We start from the raw sequence: 23,195 nt of genomic DNA, 5'->3' as shown, positions 1-23,195 counted from the left end.
ATCCCTACCTATGTTGATGATGTGTGACAATAGTGTTGCTACATATATTGCCAACAACTCAGTTTTTCATGAAAGGACTAAACATATTGAAGTTGGTTGTCACTACGTACGTAACTTGGTTCAGACTGGTTATATTTGCGCAGATCATGTATCTTCCGAAGATCAAGTTGCCGATGTCTTCACCAAGGCTTTCGCGAGGCCTAGTTTCTCTCATTGTTGTGATAAGCTGAGTATGATTGATATCTATGCTCTAGCTTGAGGGGGAGTGTTGAGACGTGCTTATAAGTGTCTTGTGAGCTTTCGTATTAATGTCCATTTGGTGTGGGTCTTTTTGTAATTTGGTGTTCATGGTTAATATGAGATAGTAACTCTCTCTCTCTCATTTGCTCTGGAAATCTGGAAACCCTAGATGGCTTCAACATTTCAAAAATATTTATATCATGCTAAATTCGATTTCAGATCCCGTATTTGTCGGGTCACATAAACCCATACATATGTGGTAAGGTGTTTTTGTTGTTGCCCACGAGGGGCTTCGCTTATCTTACAGGGGAGACTTGTGAATGTCACTAAAGGGATGTCACGAGTTCAAAATCTACACGCTACTGGATAGCCCAAAGAAAATGAGTTAAGATCAGGTGCAATTGCACAAATGCAATGTGCAGTTGCACCTGATCACCCTCCATCTTCTGTTATAAGTCTGCCAGAATTGGGGCCCAGCAGCAGATGGATGGTGATCAAGTGAAGCTGCACATTGCATTTGTGCAGTGTGATTGCACCTGATCCCAACCCGAAAAAGAGGGTTTTGTTGTGGTTTGGGTTGGTACTGAAATTGCAGCATGGGCTGGATAAGATCGGTTCACCTTCTTGCTGATAGAAACACACATACAAGATCCGGTCACATGCTCAACCTGAAACAGGTTCGTTATCAGATGGATTGCATTCAAATTAACTTGAATATGGATCCAGATCTGGCTGGTTGTGTGCATACACTTTATTGAGTGATCTTTTTACAGCCTAAAACATTAAGTTGGGATCCAGGTCGGGTCAGTGAGCATCCTACCCAGATTCAAAACTAAGTGGTTACGTTGAATAGTAACTGGTGGGGTCTGCCTAAACCCAGCTTGCCTTTCAAAAAATAAAAAACCTTCTTGTTCACATGTGCTAGCATTTTACGTCTGGTCAGTACACTCCCAGTCACGGACTGGGTTCGATCCTACTGGTATAGTGGATTGGGCGAGCTTTCACGTTGGTCCGGGCCTGGACTCTCTTGGACCAAGCTTGATTTATATACCAGAAAAAAAAGACTGAAGAGGGAAAAGATCTTTCTAGCAGGGAGCAGCAACAGAGGAAGCGGCGGCAATGAATATCATTCACATCCCTTGCCTCGAAGATAACTATGCCTACTTGTATGAAATTCTTGTTTTTTTTCACAGATAATCTGTTCAATTCCTGATTTTTCTTTGTTGGCATTTCTGGAAATCTGATGTTCCTTTCCGTCTCGTTATCTTATAGAAAACGTTAGTAACTAAGCCTAATTGTATGAAATTATCCTCTTTTCTTGGATAATCTGTTCAAATCCTGATTTTCTTCTTTATTGGTATTTCTGGAAATTGGTGTCCCTTTCCATTTCGTTATCTTCTAGAAAACGTTAGCTTAATGGTGGGGGAAAACTTTAAGGTTTTCTTGGCTCATGAATATCTAAGAGTGATGGGGAAACCATAAAATCCGATTCCTTTTTTTTTTGTGTGTTTTTTCTTCATGTGCTTTTCGGGAAATTAATTCAGGTTTTTCTTTAGTTGGGGTTTTTCATTCGTTGAAAGAGCGGCAGTTTTCTTTCATACATGGCTTGATTCGATAGCGAGAAATCTCGTAGTTTCGTAAATCTGTAGAAATTTCCCATCTTCTTTTAGCAAAACCATGAATTCTTATTGGTGGTTGAAGCTTGAAGTTGTTTAATTTTGTTTTTAGCCGTCTCCAGATGACTAGCTGTGATCATCGACACCATTCGCGGTCGCTGATTGTCTTCGGTTTTCACGATCATTGTTGTTGGTGTGCTTAGATGGTGTTTGAATTTTATGTTGGTTTCCAGGATCATTGATGAAAGTTCAAGAGAAGCTGCAGTTGTTGATCCTGTGGAGCCTGAGAAGGTTTTGAAGGTAGCCAACGATAACGGCGCCACTCTGAAGCTCGTTCTTACCACTCATCATCATTGGTAAAGTTTCTTCTGGTCCCAAATTCTGGAATTTCTAGCTGTTCTTGAGTTCCTAGTTTCAAAGAATTTGGTTTGGTTAAGTATGTCATGATTAAAAGTTTAGGCATTAAAAGTTCTATTATCCCAGCACCTTGAATTTGTAACTCTTCAAATTGTAGGGATCACGCTGGTGGGAATGAAAAAATAAAGAACTTGGTGCCTGGGATAAAGGTTCATGGAGGTTCATTAGACAATGTGAAAGGGTGTACTGATAAGTTAGAGCATGGAGAAAAGATATCTTTGGGGAGCAATGTGAACATATTGGCGCTTCACACGCCTTGGTATGATCCCATACAGCTTTAATTTTTTCTTCTTTTTTTTGTCATGTTTTATGGAGATACATGGAACTATCATGTTCAGGATGTATACATTTTCCATTTGGTAAAAGAGTGATATTTTTTATTGCAGAATTGCTGATGATTGTTGCACTTCTCCTATTGTATAAAAACTGCTTGTGTTCTCGAAAAGTAATGTTCATAATATGTTACTGCAATCATCAATATCTTCTTTCTTTCTAACATTTGATTCGTGAATAAGGACTCTAGTAAACTCAATTAAATGTATGTAAAATAAATCCTATGCTTGGCAACAACCAACAAATATGAAATGACCAAAGAAATAGATAAAAATGTCTTGTTGCACAGTGTAGTCCACAACCCACTAAAGAAACACTCCAAGAGAGGGATATTTGGCTAAAGTGCAGCATTATGGAGTATGACACATGGATACAGATGCGGGAGCGGGACAAGATGCAGATTCGCTTGGTACGATTCAAAAATTTTCAATAACAGGACACGAGGACACGGCTGTACACACACAGATGCATCTATGTGTGTGTATGTATAAAACAATAATTCTAAATTGCTATAATTAGAAACATCAAATAATGAAATTGAAATGTAATGTAACTGATGACAAATTTTAAAGAAAAAGAACTCAAGTGAATATGAAATAAGTAAATAAGATCATAAAAGAAAATAGATAAAGTTGATGACAATGTTGACTGTTCCCATGAAGTGCTGTCGTTGTGTCCATGTCCGTCGTATTGTGTCGATACAGCATACACATGTGTCCGTGTGACATAGATTATGGATGAGTTCAGATGCGTCTATATATCTGGATAAATGGGATAACTTAGGATGTTTAGTTGTGAGAAGAGCAATGACATCCATGATCCATCCTATTTCTGTGAATAAGTAGACTACTGGTATTGTAAAAAATTCTCAAAAACAAAAAATACTAAGGCTAGATAAATTATTCTTAGAAAATTTCAAGTTTTTTTTTCAGCTAAAGACAGCTAAGCCTACATAACCACCACTTCCAAATCTAAGATTGATATCCTGAATTAACAATAGAGAACTATGTTTTTTTGCATTGATTTGCTAATTTACGTTCATGGTTGGTGTGGTATTAGTTACACCCCCACCCAAGGGAAGCCACTATCCGTTGAAAGGGATGCCCAAAAGGGAAATTGCTTCTCCATGGGGGGAAGTGTGAACCCATTTTGATGGAAGGGTGTTTTTTTTGCATTTATCATGTGGGGCCCACCACATACTTTTCCATGGAGTTGTTTGTTTCACCCCTTTTAAGAAAGAGACCCTGTATCCTATGAAAAAGGGCTTATTTCATAGGAAAGAACATGAAACAAACGCCTGTTAAAATGTATCTAATATATATATATATACACTGTATATTACATCAATACCCGATAGGGGTATTTTTGTAATTTCACATAGTTGTTTTAGAAAACAACTATTTTCGAATTTCATAAAATGTAATTTTCTTTTTTTATTTTTTAGAATTCTTTTTTGTAAACGACTCTATGGGAGCCCCCTTTTGGGCTCTCCTTTTGAGGCCTTTGGCCATCCCTTCTCTCCTCTCCCTCTTGTATAAATAGGGGTAAACCCCTTGTATATTTTCATTCTTGAGAGCTTTCTCTCTTCTCAATAAGAGGCTTTTTATATTGTTGCCTTCTTAAAGGCTTGTGCTTGTATTGTCCCTTTGTGGACTTGTGATATTGTCTCTTTTATTCATTGTTGTAAGTGCTTGTATGCACTCTTTATATTTCCGCAATATATCATTACATGGTATCAGAGCCACTCGATTCTTGAAGGAAAGGTGTGGTTCGTGTATTTCATATTTGGTGGACATCTTCTCACTTCTTGGCAACATCATGGAGACAAAGATTGACCTATCTTTCAAGCTCAATGGAAAGAATTATATGATGTGGGCATCGGCAATGGAAAATAATCTCAAAGGAAAGAAGCTTTGGGGTTTTGTCATGGGTACCGTTCCGGAACCTAAGCTTATGCTCACGAAGGTAGAAGAAGGTCAAGAAAAGGCCCTTGAAGGAGATGCTCGCCTCAAGGCCATTGAAAGTCATCAAAAGGAAGTGGAAGATTGGGAAAACAATCACGCAAAAATCCTTGCGTGGTTTATGAACAATGTGGAGCTTAAGGTATGTGCTAATATAGCTAAATTTCGTAGAGCCAATGAGGCTTGGTCCTTTATGGAGGGTATATATACCCAAAAGGATCTTGCAAGAGCATACTTCTTGCAAGAAAAGATTAGAACCACCAAGCAAGGTGATTCTAGCATTCAAGACTATTATAGTGCCTTAAATCCACTATGGGATGAATTGGCTCTCTTGGAGCCAAAATGAGTTTCTATGGAAGATATTGATTTAAGGCAAAAACAAATGGAACAAGAGCGATTGTTTCAATTTCTTTTTGGGCTACGTCCCGAATTTGAGCAAGTGAGATCTTCACTTCTCCATAGATCTATTTTTCCTCCTATTGAGAATGTTATTGCCGAAATCACTCAAGAGGAGACAAGGCTTGGCATGAGTAAGCATGTTGATGAAGTTCTTGCCGTATCAAAACTGGGTAACAATGTTAGAACCTATAAGCCTCCTCATTTTGGGAAACAAGGAAACTACAATGGAGGAAGAAAAATGATTGTTTGTCATTATTGCAATGAGCCGGGTCACATTAGACCCGCTTGTCCAAAGGTTATTGGAACCTTCAAGCCTAAAGTGGCTTCTCTTGAAGAAACCACCACCAAAGAAGATGAAGGCAAGAACAATGACATCAAAGAAACGCTTGGACAAATATCTATGGCTCTCCAACAAATGCTAAAAGTTTCTTCCTCCACATCGGGTGCGGCTATTGCTTCAACATCATCACCCGGTACGTATTCTTGGATCCTTGACTCCGGAGCTTCTTTTCATATGACCCCTCATGAAAATGGCCTTAGTGATGTTTGCACCAATTCAAAGGACTCTTGTGTCTCTACGGCCGATGGAACCTTTTTAAAAATTTCAAGTATTGGCTCTTTTAAAGATTCACAAAATTTTTGTGTTCCAAAAGTAAGAGTTGTTCCCAAACTAAATTTAAACCTATTTTCGGTTTCTCAAATTGCCGACCATGGATGTGAAATATCTTTCTCATCTAATGGTTGCTTTGTGCAGGATCTCCGGTCCGGGAAGCGGATTGGGCAAGGCCATAAAAAGGGAGACCTCTATTATATGGACCATCTTGATCTCCCTACAAACTTTTTTTGTTCTTATGTCCAAGAAAAAAACATGGAAACTTGGCATAAAAGACTTGGTCATCCAAGTTATTTCAAAATGTATCTCTTTCCTTTTGGAAACAAATTTTGTAAGGAAAAAGAAATTAATTGCAAAGATTGCATTTTTGGAAAAATGAAGTCTATTCCATTTCTAACTAGAACTTTTCTTTCATCAAGGCCTTTTGAATTGGTGCATTCGGATGTTTGGGGGCCTTCTCCGGTTATGTCTAAAGGAGGCTATTCATATTATGTTACGTTTATTGATGACTTTACTCGGTATGTTTGGATTTATTTTCTTAGTCATAAGTCGGAAGTATTTACTTTCTTTAAAGATTTTCATAAAAAGGTTCAAAATCAATTTCAAAGTAACATATCTATTTTAAGATCTGATTCCGGTGGCGAATACTTATCTCACGAATTCCAAAACTATTTAACCCAAAATGGCATTTGCCATCAAAAGTCATGTCCTAGGACTCCTCAACAAAATGGCCTAGCAGAAAGGAAACATAGGCACATTATAGAAACCGCTAGAACATTACTTGTTTCTAGGAATATTCCAAAGAAGTTTTGGGCCGAAGCCGTTCTAACCTCAACCTATCTAATCAATAGAATGCCCTCTTCTAAGTTAAAAAATGCTTCTCCCTATGAAAAACTCTTTAAATTTTCACCCGATTTCAATTGTCTTCGTATTTTTGGTTGCAAATGTTTTGTCCTATTACATAAAAGGGATAAGGTATCTCCAAAAGCAATTAAATGTGTTTTTCTAGGATATGGTGAAAATAAAAAAGGGTATAGATGTTATGATTTTAAGAATGATAAACTATATGTTTCAAAAGATGTAACATTTCTAGAAGAAGAAAACAGTTTTGATAAAATAGAAGAAACAAATGAAATTGATTATATATTCTTATATGATCTTATTGATGACATACAAGAAGATTTTCTTGAAAACATAGACGATACTCGTGAGGTATCCCCTCTTGACATAACACCCCCAAATGATAGTGATTCAAATATAAATGTTCATGATAGTGATACCAATATAAATGTTTACTTAAGAAGAAATCAAGAAAATCCTATTAGTGCCCTCAAAAAATACTCTCAAATTTCTGAATCCACCGAGGAACCACAAGTTAGGCATTCTTCTAGAATATCAATACCCCCAAATAGGTTTGTATCCTATGACTCCTTAACTCCCAACTATCGGGCATGTTTAATAACCCTACATTCTTATTTTGAACCGGCCCACTATAATCAAGCTAAATCTATACCTCATTGGGTTGAAGCAATGCAAGTTGAACTAAATGCTTTAAAAAAGGTCAATACTTGGGAAATAGTTAATCTACCCTCACACAAAAAACCCATTGGTTGTCGATGGGTCTTCAAAGTTAAAACTAAAAGCGATGGCTCTTTAGAACGATATAAAGCTAGATTAGTTGCTAAGGGATACTCCCAAGAAAATGACATTGATTACGAAGAAACATTCGCTCCCGTAGCTCGAATGACTAGTGTCAGGACCTTAATAGCTGTTGCATCAACCAAAAAATGACCTATTTATCAACTTGACGTAAAAAATGCCTTTTTAAATGGAAGTTTAAGTGAAGAAGTTTATATGGATCCGCCACCCGGAATAAATATTAAGCAAGGTCAAACACTTCGGCTTTTGAAGGCATTGTATGGTCTTAAACAAGCTCCTAAGGCTTGGTATGATCGTTTCAGTGATATCATGATAAAGTTAGGATTTCACTCTTGTTATACTGACACTGCTCTTTTTGTTAAACATGCAGGTTCTAGTATCGTAATTTTGTTGCTTTATGTTGATGATATGATTATCACTGAGAATGATCAAAATAGTATTATTAATGTTAAAAATATGTTAAAAAATAATTTTGATATGTCTGACTTAGGTTTTCTCAGATATTTTCTTGGAATTGAAGTTGCATATTCTCCTAGAGGATATATTTTGTCACAGATGAAGCTTGCTGCAGATATATGTTCTAAGTCTGGGATTTCTGATGATAAGAAAGTAGAGACTCCCGAGGTTATTAATGCCAAATTGCAGTTGGAGAATGGGGTTCTTCTGAAAGATCCCACACCTTACAGACAACTCATTGGGTCTCTTACCTATTTAACCATCACCAGACCAGATATCACTCATGTGGTTCACTCAGTTAGCCAATTTCAGCATGCTCCTACAACTGTGCATATGAGTGATGTTCTCCGAATCATCCGCTACATTCGGAATACCATCAATAAAGGGCTATTTCTATCCTCCTCTTCTTCTTTGAATCTTCTTGCTTATACTGATGCAGATTGGGGAGGTAATCCCAATGATCGAGTCTCAACTACTGGTTTTTGTGTCTTTTTAGGGGACTCTTTGATTGCCTGGCGATGCAAGAAGCAGCAGAAAGTTTCACTATCATCCACTGAAGCTGAGTACCGGGCTATGGCAACCACGACAATGGAACTTGTATGGCTTCGCAGTCTGCTTAAAGACATGGGAGTTGATATTACCGAAGCCTCAAAACTATGTTGCGACAACAAGAGTGCCATCTATATTGCGAGCAATCATACTTTTCATGAGCGTACAAAACATATCGAAATAGATTGCCACTATGTTCGTGACGAATTCTTACGAGGAACTATTGCTCTTCCATATGTCACTTCAGAATATCAGTTGGCGGACTTCTTCACTAAAGCTCTTCCGGCTCCTCGCTTCATGTTTTTTCTTGGCAAACTTTCCATCATTTCCCCGTAAAGTTTGAGGGGGGGGGGGTGTTAAAATGTATCTAATATATATATATATATATATTACATCAATACCCGATAGGGGTATTTTTGTAATTTCACATAGTTGTTTTAGAAAACAACTATTTTCGAATTTCATAAAATGTAATTTTCTTTTTTTATTTTTTAGAATTCTTTTTTGTATTTTTTTAGGACTAAAAGGGGCTCCAACCATAGAGTCGTTGGAGCCCCCAACGACTCTATGGGAGCCCCCTTTTGGGCTCTCCTTTTGAGGCCTTTGGCCATCCCTTCTCTCTCCCTCTTGTATAAATAGGGGTGAACCCCTTGTATATTTTCATTCTTAAGAGCTTTCTCTCTTCTCAATAAGAGGCTTTTTATATTGTTGCCTTCTTAAAGGCTTGTGCTTGTATTGTCCCTTTGTGGACTTGTGATATTGTCTCTTTTATTCATTGTTGTAAGTGCTTGTATGCACTCTTTATATTTCCGCAATATATCATTACAACGCCCCCTTAGGGTATGTTTGAATCCTTCAGATTTGAGGTCTGAGGGTTACAGATACGTTTTCTGGCCTGACCACATCCCTTCCCCAACCCCAATTTAGGCCACAGATACAAGTTGAACTGATATTTGGATCTCAGATCCCCATTTTTTTTGGGGCATCTGAGATCAGTGTTTGTTTTCCATTGTTTTGTGTGTGGTACCTGCCACAAAGAATATGTCTGAGAAAGCACCTTTAGAGATTTTGAAGTCCTTTATCATGTTGGGACTCATGTACTTGATTTTGGTTATCTCATGTGTGAACGTTCCCGTCTCTCCCCACTTTCATCCATTTCTTTGAGCAATAAAAGAAGTAAAGAACCCAGTCAAGGTTAAGATGGTACAAACATCATTCAACTTAATTTGTTGATCTTATTTACTAGGAAGAGCCCCATATGATAGGTGTTAGTTCTGTCTGTCATCACACTGAAAATGAACTCATTTGTTGTCTTACATATTATGGAGTGGTACAGTACATTGAATTAAAATAAACTAAAGATTCATCAATTTCAGCAGTTCATTTGTTAATTTGTCTTCCTATGGTTCTTTTCTTGGCTATGTTAAGGATTCTAATTGTTTATTCTTGAATGTCTGCATTCACTCTATTCTTTACACTGGTTCAATGCATTAGTTAGGTATCTAGATGTTTCCCAAGTTTCAGGTATGCTTACATGTGTATGATGTCTCCAGCCACACTAAGGGCCATATAAGTTATTCTGTGTCAAGCAAAGGGGAGGAGGATCCAGCTGTGTTTACTGGGGATACATTGGTAAGTGAAATATGGGAGACTCCTTGGCCTTTGTTTTTATATGGTTTAACATTTGTGACTAGTCCCTTTATGTTTCCTCTCATAAGGTCAAATCCATTGCTCAATTTGATGTTGGTCTGATTGCCACACTAATTCTATTATGCTCTTATTTTTCACAGTTCATAGCTGGCTGTGGGAAATTCTTTGAAGGCACTGCGGAGCAGATGTATCAGTCTCTGTGCAAAACATTGGGGTCATTGCCAAAGCCAACTCTAGTTTTTTGTGGTCATGAGGTATGATTGACTTTGGAAGTATTTGGTAGCATTTAGCATTTGTTGCATGAAATATGCACATTTATGTTTCAGAAGTCTGAAAAATTAGACAGGATTACTTAGCTTTTGAATCTTAACATTAAACTTTCTGTTAACCTTGGCCCATTAATGGTGGTTTTCTTATATGATGGTTGTCATAACTTACAACCACTGTTTCTGGATGAAATAGGTCAAATTATGGGTTCTTGGAGTAATTTTATAGCCATGTGGATCTTGCTTTGTGCCTGTCTTTTTTAGGCTGTCATTTATAATCTTAGATGGAGTGCACACACACACTAGAGCTTGTATTGTGTCTGTGCATAACCACAATTCCACCACCATCAGAAGGAGATGTTGGAATAGTTTGAATTTTTCTACAGAAAATCCCATAATATCTCGTTTCTGATTAACTTTCAGTCACTAAGAGAGTTTGGAACTAAAGCTGTTATTTGTAAACGATGGATCTGAATGATAGAAAAGTTAATGGGATTTTCTGTTCAGTACACAGAAAAGAACCTTCGCTTTGCGTTAACTGTTGAACCGGAGAATGAGCAGATAAAGCAGAAGCTTTCATGGGCTAAGCATCAGCGTGAGGCCAACCAGCCCACGGTTCCATCAACCATTGAGGAAGAAATGAACACCAACCCATTCATGCGTGTCGATCTACCCGAGGTTCAGGTACAAGTCCTCGCGTTCCAAATTTCCTTTCTGTTGGTTCGTAGAGTACACTGATGTCTCTGTTTGGTATTTGATCTGTTTTACCGAACCACAGTGCTAGTTGTTGAGGGGTAACTTTGTTGTAGAGCTAGATGGTATTTAGAAACGTGTTAAATGTAGTCCCGAAGAGTTCAAGCTTATTTAAGTAATCTGATTCATGTTTGCAGAAGCGAGTTGGTCGTTCCGACCCTGTTGAAGCCCTCATGGAACTTCGGCGTATGAAGGATAATTGGAGAGGCTAACCAGCTACAAAATGATTGTATGCATATAGGTGTGAGCGCACGTGTTGCCTGTGTGCTTGCTCATAAGCATGCCGGGTAGCATGCATTTATATGTGTGGAGGGTGTAGTTCACTGAATATGGATTCCTCTCTCTCTCTCTCTCTCTATATCTATCTATATATATAAATGAAACCCCATGGTGCTAAATGAGACATGTTAATGGATTTTTAGTGTGTGTTTTTCGAAATTCCAACCCCATAGATGCGTTCAGATTGATTTACTAGAAATAGGCACTTGGATCATGCATTTTGGATGGAAAAGATGGTATTTGAAGCCTCGAAATTTATGAAAATTGTAGGTCATTGATTTTTTAAACCTTATAAAAACCTATCCATGCATCGGAATCAAATGCTGGAAGAAGTGATTCCTATGAAAAAAGCACATAGATTACATCTGTATGGTCAGAATTTTGAAAAAACACAAGAAATTCAATAGCATGTTTCATTTAGCACCGTGCTCATTTTGTATAAGTAGGACTGGTGCTCTAGGAGCCTATTGAAAATCATAGTTCTATGTTGCATCTTCCCAATGTAGATGTATTCAACATAGCTTTTTTGATAGGAATTATGTTTTTTTGACAATAAAAATGGGATTTTTTAAGCCAAAAAATTTTGGTACAGTGTGAGCCATCGATTTTGAAGATCTTAATAAACCTAGATGCATGTCATGATCACATGATCCAAATCTTGTTTTCCACTAAATAATAATTGTAGGTCATATCTATAAGGTCTTATCAATACAATAACTCAAAAATTTAGAAAAAATTAAAAGCTTCTATTAAGTGGGAGTAGGAGCTCAGGGAGCACCCTATCATTACTATATATATATATATATATATATATATATATGTGTGTGTGTGTGTGTGTGTGATGGATTCCCAATCCTCTAATTGAAACTATTAGGGCAGGTTGTTTTGACCAAATCTGACTCCACAGATGCATTCAACATAGTCAAAATAGTAGACATCAATCTTTGGATCATATTTTCTCAATGTGAAAATATGATTTTACGAGTCTGATTAGACCTGGATCAGACCAGTCGTAATTATTCTGATTTGGATATGGATCAATTGACCTTAGACCTGGCAATAAGCTTTGGATCTGTGCTGGGCATTACACATTAATGAATTAACATAACTTGTTTATTGATGCTCAGATCCACTCCACACTCAAGCAATGGCCCAAAAGCTTGCCCGGTGATGGGGTCAAGTGCACCTTGAGCACGACTTGGGCCAAGTTTGAAAAATAATTTTGGATCCAAATCTGTTTTGCATAATGCTGGCCCAGATCCAGTTCTCATTTCTGTTAACAGTTCTAGATACCAATGATCTTTGGAGTGATTTCATATGTTAGGACTGGTAAACAAGCCAAGCAAGCTGGTCAAGTTCAGATACCACATCGAAAAGTTACTGTAGGAATTTTTGTTTTTCATTCAATTCCTTCAATGTGATTATTATTTATTTACTAAAAGACATGCCATGCATTTGATTTTATTCTTCACTGAATAATTTTTAGAAAAATTTACAAATACATGCTCAACTTTTGAGGTATTCACAAATACCCACTGAACATTTGAAAAATTATGAATGAGTGCTCTGGTTTAGAAATTTATTCTCAAGCACCCACCTTATCTAACCTGAAGACCCTCACCATGATCAAAGGCTGGTTAACCAATGTTAAAAGACATTTATACCTTTACCTCCTTTTACTGTATTTTTACCTTTTGTTCTAAAAGAACATGATTTTGCCTAATGAACGTATTCTTCACCGAAACTAGGGTTACCAGAAACACTATATTAAGAGCATGAGAAACGTGTTTTCCAGGAAACCGTTTTTGAAACGGAAAACATTGTGTTTGCTAAACATGTGGTAAACACCAAAAAAATTGGGGAAACGAGTTTCTCATATTTGGGAAACTCATTTCTCAAGCATTTCCCTTTTGTTGAATACATGTTTCTCATGTTTGGTAAGTTTTTTTTTTCTTGTTAAATATTTCTAAATTCGTATTCTGGTTCCTTTTTTCAAATTCATTTTCTGTTTCCCGTTTCACATCTGTATGAAAAACCTAGTTTTCCATTTCTGTTTCCCAAGACGTTTTCGGTTTCCGTTGCCCTTTTATGGCAACCTTGACTGAAACTTTATCTCTCTTGTCGAATTCACCACATGATTGATTCTTTCTCTCTCTCTCTCTCTCTCTTTTCAGCACACCCCTATCTCAACCTGCAAACAAGAGTTTCTCCATTAAGCAAAACCCTAACTCCGTACATTGATTTTGCTCTTTCCTTTCCTTTAAATGATTTTTGAAACCCACATTTTTTCCTCATCTTTCCCTCTAAAACCTAAAATGCTGAAAGCCATCATTTAAGGTGGAATGAGATCAATGTGAACCGCCTATGCATCTGATCACAGCATGTTTTAAGATTTGATATTCGGGCGAGTGCAAAGGCAGTTCCCGTGAGTGAACAGAGAGAGTTTGGGCAGAGAAACGATTGGATTAGGTAAAAAACAGCCTTCTTTGTGAGGATGGAAGTATAAAATGAGAGGCAATATACTTCATTTAAGGGTATAAGTGTCTTTTGACATAGGTTAACAAGTGTTTGACTAGGGTAAGAGCCCTAGAGTTAGACCAAGCTTGTGTTTGACAATTAGTATTTAAATCTAAGCTCCCCATTACCCCGTGTCCATTGCTTCATCTGATCCTTATGTACATTATGAACGGTGAGGATGCCAACTCACTTTGAGAAAAGTGATTTGGCAGATCACTTGATCTGCTCTCAGGGGAAAGAACGACTCACACTTGCTTTTGAAATAAGCTTCCCTCTCGTTATACATTCTATTGTTATTGCTTCTTCATTTTTTGTGTTTTTTCATGTTAATATTGATATTTTTAGTTTTCTTCTTGTTTTTTACACATTTTTTCTTCACTTCTCACTCGTTTCTCTCTTATTTCATTCATTTTTTTTTTGAAAGGCAAGCTGGGACTAGGGAGACCCCCACCAGTTATTATTCAAGGTACCACTGGGGTTTGAACCTGCAACCTCCCACCACAAGGAGATGTGTACTGACAGCTCCTACCAATCACGCAGAGCCCATTGGTATTTCATTCATGTTTTCCTTTTCACTTAGGGATGGCAGTGGACCGGGGGAAAGCGGGGCCCCGCCCCGCCTCGCCCCGTTTGGACCGGGGATGGAGGGCATGAAATGGGGATGGAGGCGGGAATGAAGGTTTAAATCAATTGTATGTCCTATGGTATATAGCTAGGCATGCACACAAGCCGAGTTTAAGCCAAGCCTGGGCTGTTCTAACTCGGCTTGCTTCAAAATGTCTGTGTTCAAGTTTGGCTCGAGCTCATAGCGAAGCTTGAACAACATTGTTCAGACTCAGCTCACTTTCAAGCTTGAGCTGAGTCAAGCCTGACCATTGTTCCAAAAAGACTTTACCCGTAAAGGGTCCTGCAAAAATGAGATTCAATCCCCAATCTCTCCAGACAGTGCACAAACGCCTCACAATTACGCCAAACTGTGTGTTGTGATTATTATGACCTAAAAATTTTATATATACTAAAAATCTAAGTTATTAAACGTGAATTTTAAACTCACGCCTCCTGAGGTAGACTAACACCCTACCCATTAAAGAAACAATGACTTTTTTGGTTTTATCTTGCAAACATATTATATATATATATATATATAACTTTATGCGAGCCTGATTGAGCTTAATTGAGCTCAAAAACTTGATCAAGCTCAGCTCGTTTATCTACACTGAGCTTAAACTTGTGTTCAAAACTCGGCTCATTTATTTTTTCGAATGAGCTAGAGCCGAGCTTAAACAGGTCGAGCCCAAGCCCGAACAAGCTAGGCTCGTTGTGCATCCCAATATATAGCCTAATGAGATAGGGATTTGGTATAGCTTCTCCCCGTCGCCTGTGACTTTGAGTCCAAATCTTACTCAGAATTGGACCAATAACATCTGACCTGAATCCGACCCGTATGCATCATCGTGTCCTGCACAGCTGTACAAATCTGATATTTTTTTTTGTCATTAACATAACTAAAAAGTGATGTCCTGTAGTATTTAGAAAAACTAAAAACTTTCTACAGCAGCGTGAGAATTTTTTCCAGGGCTTGTTTTTTGAATGCAACAGCTTGTCAAGAAACTATCATTGTTTCATTGTTTCTGCGCAACTGCAAACTACAAAGAGAGGAGCAACGAACCAAACAAGAAGGATTCTGTACAGGGAAGGGAAGAAGGGCAGAAAAGTAACAGAATTCTCATTGAAGATGGTCTGGTTGGAAGCTGTTCTTCCCTTGGGTATCATTGCTGGGATGCTCTGCGTAATGGGTAACGCCCAATACTACATATACAAGGCTGCCAATGGAAGGGTACGCAATTTTTTCCATCACCATTGGTGATTTATGCTTTTTTTTTTTTGCAAAATATGAATCACCCATGTTGTTCAGATCTAATGTAGTGCTTTTCTTGTGGTTGATGGTTTTTTTTTTGTGATGTTTATGTTGAACAATTGCAGCCCAAACACATTGGGAATGATATGTGGGACGTTGCGATGGAGAGAAGGGATAAGAGGGTCATGGAAATGCTTTCTGCCAAACAGGTCCAAGTGGGTACCTGTTTTGTCTTTCCCTTTATTTGGTTTTGATTCTTAAATTGGTTTGTTCGCTGTCTTTTGATGAATTCTGGATGTTGGGTTTGCTTGATTTTTGTGGGGAAGTCATGGTTTTGGAATTTGGGAGGTTTGATCTTTGTTGGGGCTTTCGTTTTGAGGGTCAATCTTTTGGGGTTTCTGGTGTGATTTTGGTTTCCTTAGGATGTTGGGTTTGCTTGATTTTTGTGGGGAAGTCATGGTTTTGGAATTTGGGAGGTTTGATCTTTGTTGGGGCTTTCTTTTTGAGGGTTAATCTTTTGGGGTTTCTGGTGTGATTTTGGTTTCCTTAGGATGTTGGGTTTGCTTGATTTTTGTGGGGAAGTCATGGTTTTGGAATTTGGGAGGTTTGATCTTTGTTGGGGCTTTCGTTTTGAGGGTTAATCTTTTGGGGTTTCTGGTGTGATTTTGGTTTCCTTATTATTGAAGAGGTCTGTATGAATTACTTGATCTGTTGTGGTCAAAGACTTTGGGCATTGATTCAGGAACTATTGAGTGGTGCAGATAGTTTGATAATTTTGTGTTTTATGCTTTATGGCTAAGCCGCTAAGCCCCCGTTATCCTTTCATCTGGTTCAGTGGGTGTCTCATCAGTGACCAAAATAGCCATGGTCTTTACTGTATTCCTCGTAACTGGTAACGGAAGATTTTCTTGCAGAAGTGAGTTTAGCTAATAGAATTGCAAGGCATTTCAAGGACACTAAAATATGCAAGTGTGTAGAAGCAGACCTCATGACCACCAATCTTGATGAGTAACACAGACACAGGCATATAAGGCAAAACAAAGTCCAAGACTTAAGTAGTGAGAGCTCAGTCAAGAAATGATTAGAAAGAGTCTTGGGTTGAATGGAATCTGAGCACTGACCACGTGCACTGATTCAGCAACCAAACAGTAGCAAATGATGATGAAATGATACAAGAAATGGTTTATTTGATTGGTGAATATAATGACTGGCGGAGAATTGCAAAACTGGCAAAATCTTGCAGGTTGAACTTCTTTTCATGGAAAATTATTGAAATTGCTAAATAATATGCAAACAGTGATCACTCATGCAATGATAATTTTTCACAATAAACCATCAAAATGGCCTCCAGACCAGGGACTATGGAATTAGCACCGAGAATGTGTCTGACATGGGTGGCTTCACATCCGTCTGAGATTAGGTGGATACAGGTATGGTTCACACATGGTTGGGTGTATTGAGGTCAACCAATATTCAATTCTGTATCTGACTAGGCTAGTTCATATCCAACTCATTGTATTTGACGTCTTTATTTTATCTGTGGTTCAGATTGATTGTATTTTGAAAATCTTATTGCTATTACATGTCCATCTGGTGCTGCATTCCATTTGTCTTGAAAATGGATATGGTTTGGACATGCAGTTGACCCATGTCCTACCCATTTTCAGCCATAACACACACGTAACTCACATGCCCTCACTGAAGAATGAAAAAATGGTTGATTCTTACCATACACATAGAGAGTCACAATGATGCCTTGTGCCATTAATTGCCAGTTAAGAAATGTGCTAGAAGAATGACATTGTAAACTGCTTCTTGTTAGAAATGAATGAGGTAATGAATCCCCGAATGGATTATGTACTATAGAATATGATAATGGGGGCCAAAGATAGAAATAGTCTGTATATAAAGAATACAAAGTACATTATGACAAGAAGGGAGGAAAATATAATACCTCTTGTATTTCAACACTCTGTCAGTAACAGCTCCATCTATGGTTGGAAGAAAGACCCACAGATGCTTGGGACCCTTTATGGCACTTTTTGAATTAATTCTTACAGTTTGCATTAAATGATTTCATGGCATGTACCCTATGGATACGTAGATTTGTGTAGGCCAACATATTTGTGTATGAGGATTTTTTCTCTTCTTGCCTCTTCCTTCTCTTTTCCCTACTTTCTCCTTCTTCAGCTATGCATCCTAGTTATTGTTAGGTATTCTTGCATGTGTTTCCATTTGTTAAAATATACTTATGAATATATATATATATATATATATATATATATATATATATATATATATATATATATATATATATTCAGTTTTGTAATAGCTAATGCTCATTAGGGGCATTTCTGTCTTTTCACATATATAATAAATAACTGTTTTAGAAAATAGTTATTTTCTTTTCATTTATTTTTTGTAATTAACAATGCCATTGGGGGCTCTATGGTCATCAGACCCCCAATGGCCCTCACTCTCCCCTTTTTGTTGTGTATAAAGAGGGGTGTTTCCCCCTTATTACTTTAAGCTTTTACTAAATCCTTTGATCAATAAAGAAATTATATTTTTTATCCTTTTGTGTTTGCCCTTTGTTGGCTATTGTATTGTTCCTTAGTGGACTTGTGCTTGTGCACATTGTGATTGTGATTTTGTAAGCCCTTAGTTTCATTACACGGTATCAGAGCCATAGTGCTCTTGATCTTGTGGGACGCATCATCAAGTGTTCATAATGATATCATCAAGTGTTCGTGGTGACTCAATTGGAGATATACTTCCACATTTTTTGTTCCCTCTCTCTCTTCTATCACTCAAGATGGAGCATGAACAAAAGATTGACTTATCACATAGTGTGGGCATCCGCAATGAAAAATAACCTTAAAGGTAAAAAACTTTGAGGATATGTGATGGGAACCATCCCGGAGATGCAACTCAAGTTCACCAAAAGAAAAGGAGATCAAGAGAAAGCCTTAGAAGGTGATACACGTATGAAAGTTACTCAAGATCATCAAACTAAGGTAGAAGATTAGGAAAGTAATATTGCCAAGATTCTTGCATGGTTTATAAATAATGTTGAGTTCAAGATATGTGCCAACATTGCCAAATTTCGTAAAGCCAATGTGGTTTGGTTCTTTATGAAGGGTATGTATACCCAAAAAGATCTTGCAAGACATTTTTTTTTTGCAAGAAAAGATACGAACCATCAAACAAGGTGAAATGAGTGTTGTTGATTATTTTAGATCTTTAGGTTCACTATGGGATGAATTGACTCTTCTTAAACCCAAATGTGTTGCTAGCGAAGATGTGGAGCTAAGAAGAGAAGAAATGAAAAAATAATATTTTTTTCAATTTTTACATGAGCTTAGGCCCGAGTTTGAACAAGTCAAATCTTCTCTTCTTCATAGATCTAAACCTCTTCTCTTGGAAGATGCGGTTGTCGAGGTTTGCCAAGAGGAAACTCGTCTTGGTATGGTTAAAAGAGGAGATGAAGTGTTAGCTATCTTTAAACCCAACAACCATGTGAAGTTTTATAAGCCTCCATACTTTGGGAGACAAAATAACTATAATGATGGATATAAGAAAGTTATTTGTCACCATTGTCATGAACCGGGACACATAAGGCCTAATTATCCCAAACTTAATGAGATCTCAAAAAACAAGGTAACTTTCGTTGAGGAGACCACACCAAAGAGAGAAAAATCTATTAGAAAACGATGAGACATTTTTTCACTTACTCAACTATCGGAGACACTCCAACAACTACTCAAATCTCCATCAATTTTGGGAGCCGCGATAGCATCATCCTCTCCTCCTAGTATGTATTCTTGGATCCTTGACTCAGGAGCTTTTTTTTCATATGACTCCTGAAAATTGTCTATTCGATTTATGCACTAATTCAAAAAGTTCTTATGTTTCCACTATCGATGGAACATCCTTGCAAATTAAAAGTATTGGAACTTTATATTCTTCTAAAAATTTTTGTATTTAAAAAATTAGAGTTGTTCCAAAATTAAATTTAATTTTTTTTTCGGTTTCTCAAATAGCTGATCGTGGATGTAAAATCTGTTAAAATGTAAAACTGTACATATATGTATATATAATAATATTATATTATTATTATTATATATATATATAAATACATTTTTCATTTCTTTCTTTTCTGTAATTTTTTTCCTTTATTTTTATTTTTTGTCTTTATGTCATCTAGTTCAGTTTGAACTAGAATGACTGTTGCTAGTCAAGTCCTGTCCAGACTTTACTAGCAATAGAGTTGTTGGACTGACACAGTCCAACATCTCTTAATAGAGCTGTTGGACTGACACATTCCAACAGCTCTATTTAGAGCTGTTGGACTGTGCCCAACAACTCTATTGAGTCCTCTTTCAGCTGTGTATATAAAGGGGTGCAACCCCTCTTGTATTTTACTCCAATGCTTCTTAAGCAATTGGTTTTTCATATCAATAAAGAATACATTTTTATTTTTATTTTGTTTCCAGTTATACCCTTTTTAAGGGTTATGCTTTAGTGTCATTCTTGACACTTGCTCTTGTTAATCTAAGCTCGTGTTTCGAAGATCCCCATTTCATTTCATGGTATCAGAGCCGCAGAAGTACTAAATCTTGAGGAAAAGCTGCCTCAGTTTCCGTGCCCATTTGCAAAAGTGTTCACCACTTGAAGAGAAGTGTTTTATCACTTCATTGGAGAAGATTTCACATCTTGTTGTATTGTTTTTTTTCTTTCTTTTTCATTTTCCTTCTTGTTTCTCTTCTATCCCTATTCTTTCTCTCCTTGTAATCGATGGATGACAATGATAAAGTCACCATCATGCCTATGAAACTAAGCGATACGAACTATGTAACATGGGCTTCAATCATGAAGCACCATATATGGGGAAAAGGCTTATGGGGGATTGTGGATGGTTCCGATTCGGAACCAAAGCTATCTCTTACTAAAAAGGAGGGAGATAAAGAGGTCCCTCTATCGGAAGAAGAGAAAATCAAGGCTATTGCCTCATACGAGAAGAAATGGAAAGAATGGAGAATATCTCATGCGAAGATAATGTCATGGCTTATCAATAGCGTTGACATTAAAAAATGCTCAAGTCTTGCCAAATTTGATCATGCCGATAAGGCATGGGAATACCTTAAGAATATGTATTCCCTTAAAGATATTGCACACGTGTGCAACCTCCAAGAAAAAGTTCGAATGATGACACAAGGAGACAAAACTATTCGTGAATATTACAATGGGTTGTCCGAACTTTGGGAAGAACTTTCCCTTTTAGAACCAAAGTGGCATTGTGCCGAAGACATCGAGCTTCGTCAGAAACAACTCGATGCCGAACATTTTTACCAGTTTATCACTGGATTAAGGCCGGAATTTGAAACCACTAAATCGGCCCTACTTCACCGGGGAAAAATTCCTTCTATTGTTGAAACTATTGAAGAGTTAACAATGGAAGAAAATCGTCTCCGGAAAGGTTCTTTAAAAATTAAAGATGATTCCGTTTTAGCCGTGTCTAGACCAGAGAATCATGTTCGATCATATAGGCCTCCTCACTTTAACCGACAAAATGGTGACTATGATAAGAAGAAAGTTATTTGTCATCACTGTCATGAACCGGGACACTATAGGCCACAATGTCCCAAACTTAAGGAGCTGAGAGAAAAAAGAGCTGCAATTGCTGGATCGGAGCCTAAAGATCAGGATGCACCAGTTTCCCTGGCCCAACTAATGGAGATTCTTCAGCCTCTCATCAAAGGTGCCTCTTCCTCATCTGAAGCTTCAACCGGCGCAGCAGCCTCATCTTTTTCTGATCTAGGTAAAATTTCTTGGCTTCTTGACTCTGGTGCATCTTTTCATATGACCCCAAATAATCATAGTCTATCCAAATGTGTTAAAAATAAAACAAGTGTGTCAAAGGTCTTTACTGCTGATGGGACTTCTCTTGAAATAGAAGGAATAGGAAATTTTGAAAAAATTTATAAAACAAATTTTTTTTTTATTCCAGAAATTAGACATGTTCCCAAATTAAATTTAAATCTTTTATCTGTATCTCAAATTTCTGATTATGGGTGTAATATTTCTTTTTCTTCTAATGGTTGTTGGGTACAGGATCGCCAGTCAGGCAAGCTGATTGGGGAAGGCCATAGAGAAGGAGGACTCTATTACATGGATTTTTTGGAAATGCCGAAGAAAACTTTTTGTTATAATATTCAAAAAATAGAGTTGGAACTGTGGCATAAGAGACTTGGTCACCCACATATAGCCAAAATCCAACATTTTCCAAATCTAGGGAAATTTTGTAACTCTGAATCATTTGATTGTAAAGATTGTATTCTCGGCAAAATGAAAAGATTACCATTTCAGAACAGAACCTTTTTCTCTTCAAGACCACTTGAATTAATACACTCAGATGTTTGGGGTCCTGCACCAGTAATTTCTAAAGGAGGATTTGTTTACTATGTTATTTTTGTCGATGATTTCTCCCGACATACGTGGATGTACTTTCTCAAACATAAGTCTGAAGTATTTTCATACTTTCAAACTTTTCATAATATGGTTAAAAACAAGTTTCAAAATGATATTACTATTTTTCGCACAGATTCAAGGGGAGAGTTCTTATCCACAGATTTTCAAAATTATCTTAAATTGCATGGCATCACACATCAAAGATCTTGTCCTTATACACCTCAACAAAATGGACTGGCAGAACGAAAACATCGCCATATTATAGAAACCACTAGGACTTTATTAATAGCAAATCAAGTCCCGAAAGACTTTTGGGCAGAAGCTGCCTTAACTGCCACATATCTCATTAATAGGATGCCATCTTCTTCGTTACAAAATATCACTCCTATTGAAAAACTTATGAACATTTCTCCAGACTACTCTAGACTAAGAATATTTGGGTGCAAATGTTTCATATTTACTGACAAAAATGATAAACTTTCCCCTCGTGCGATTCCCTGTGCCTTTTTAGGATATGCTGAAAACCAGAAAGGTTATAGATGTTTTGACTTCAAAAATAATAAACTATATGTGTCTAGAAATGTTTCCTTTCTTGAAAAGGAGAGCTTCTTTGATTTTAGAAAATTAAAAGACGTCACTAAGTACTCCTTTTTGATAGATCTAACATCAACATCTAATGAATATGACCTTGACTGTAACTTTGATGATGATCAAAGAATTATTGATCTTAATGTTGAAAATGAAGAAGTTCATAGAGATACTAGTATTCAATATTCCAGGCGACAAGAGTCTAATCCTCCATGTGCACTTGAGAAATATTCTAACATTCCAACTAGACAATCAACCCGAATCTCGAGGCCTCCAGGAAAGTTTGTATCATACGAGTCTTTCTCACCCACATATAGGGTAGTTATTGCATTAATTCACTCATATGAAGAACCATCCACATATTTTCAAGCAAAAAATGATATCAAATGGATAGAAGCCATGAAAGCTGAATTAGATGCACTTGAAAAGGCTTCTACATGGAATATTCAAGATCTTCCTCCAGGGAAGAAAACTATAGGATGTCGATGGGTTTATAAAATTAAAACCAAGAGTGATGGTACTCTTGAAAGATATAAAGCCCGTTTAGTAGCCAAAGGTTATGCCCAAGAA

General features: G+C 37.2%; 2 protein-coding genes across 3 annotated transcripts in view; both read left to right on the top strand.

Annotated features, from left to right (window-relative positions):
- The first annotated feature begins 1,311 nt into the window (after positions 1–1,311).
- On the top strand, positions 1,312–11,360 carry LOC149843995 (hydroxyacylglutathione hydrolase cytoplasmic-like). Its single transcript, XM_090000225.1, has 7 exons — positions 1,312–1,406; positions 2,090–2,212; positions 2,371–2,532; positions 9,797–9,875; positions 10,034–10,147; positions 10,667–10,843; positions 11,050–11,360. Exons 1-7 carry the CDS (start codon positions 1,360–1,362, stop codon positions 11,122–11,124), a joined length of 777 nt encoding a protein of 258 aa, XP_089856351.1. The 5' UTR covers positions 1,312–1,359; the 3' UTR covers positions 11,125–11,360.
- A 4,002-nt stretch (positions 11,361–15,362) lies between these two features.
- Positions 15,363–23,195, top strand: part of LOC149843994 (NADH dehydrogenase ubiquinone 1 alpha subcomplex subunit) — a 31,620-nt gene continuing 23,787 nt past the window's right edge. Inside the window, exons 1-2 of one of the 2 annotated variants that reach the window (XM_090000223.1) lie at positions 15,363–15,545; positions 15,692–15,781. In XM_090000223.1, the coding sequence (XP_089856349.1) occupies positions 15,444–15,545; positions 15,692–15,781 (192 nt within the window). In that variant the 5' untranslated portion in view covers positions 15,363–15,443. The remainder of the gene's footprint in view (positions 15,546–15,691; positions 15,782–23,195) is intronic. The other variant, XM_090000224.1, reaches the window with a different exon arrangement.

Source organism: Nuphar pumila, chromosome 3, assembly GCF_984573655.1.
Source record: "Nuphar pumila chromosome 3, dmNupPumi1.hap1.1, whole genome shotgun sequence".
NCBI lineage: Eukaryota > Viridiplantae > Streptophyta > Magnoliopsida > Nymphaeales > Nymphaeaceae > Nuphar > Nuphar pumila.
The sequence above is the reverse complement of the archived record's forward strand: the minus strand, read 5'-3'. Positions and strand labels throughout refer to the sequence as shown.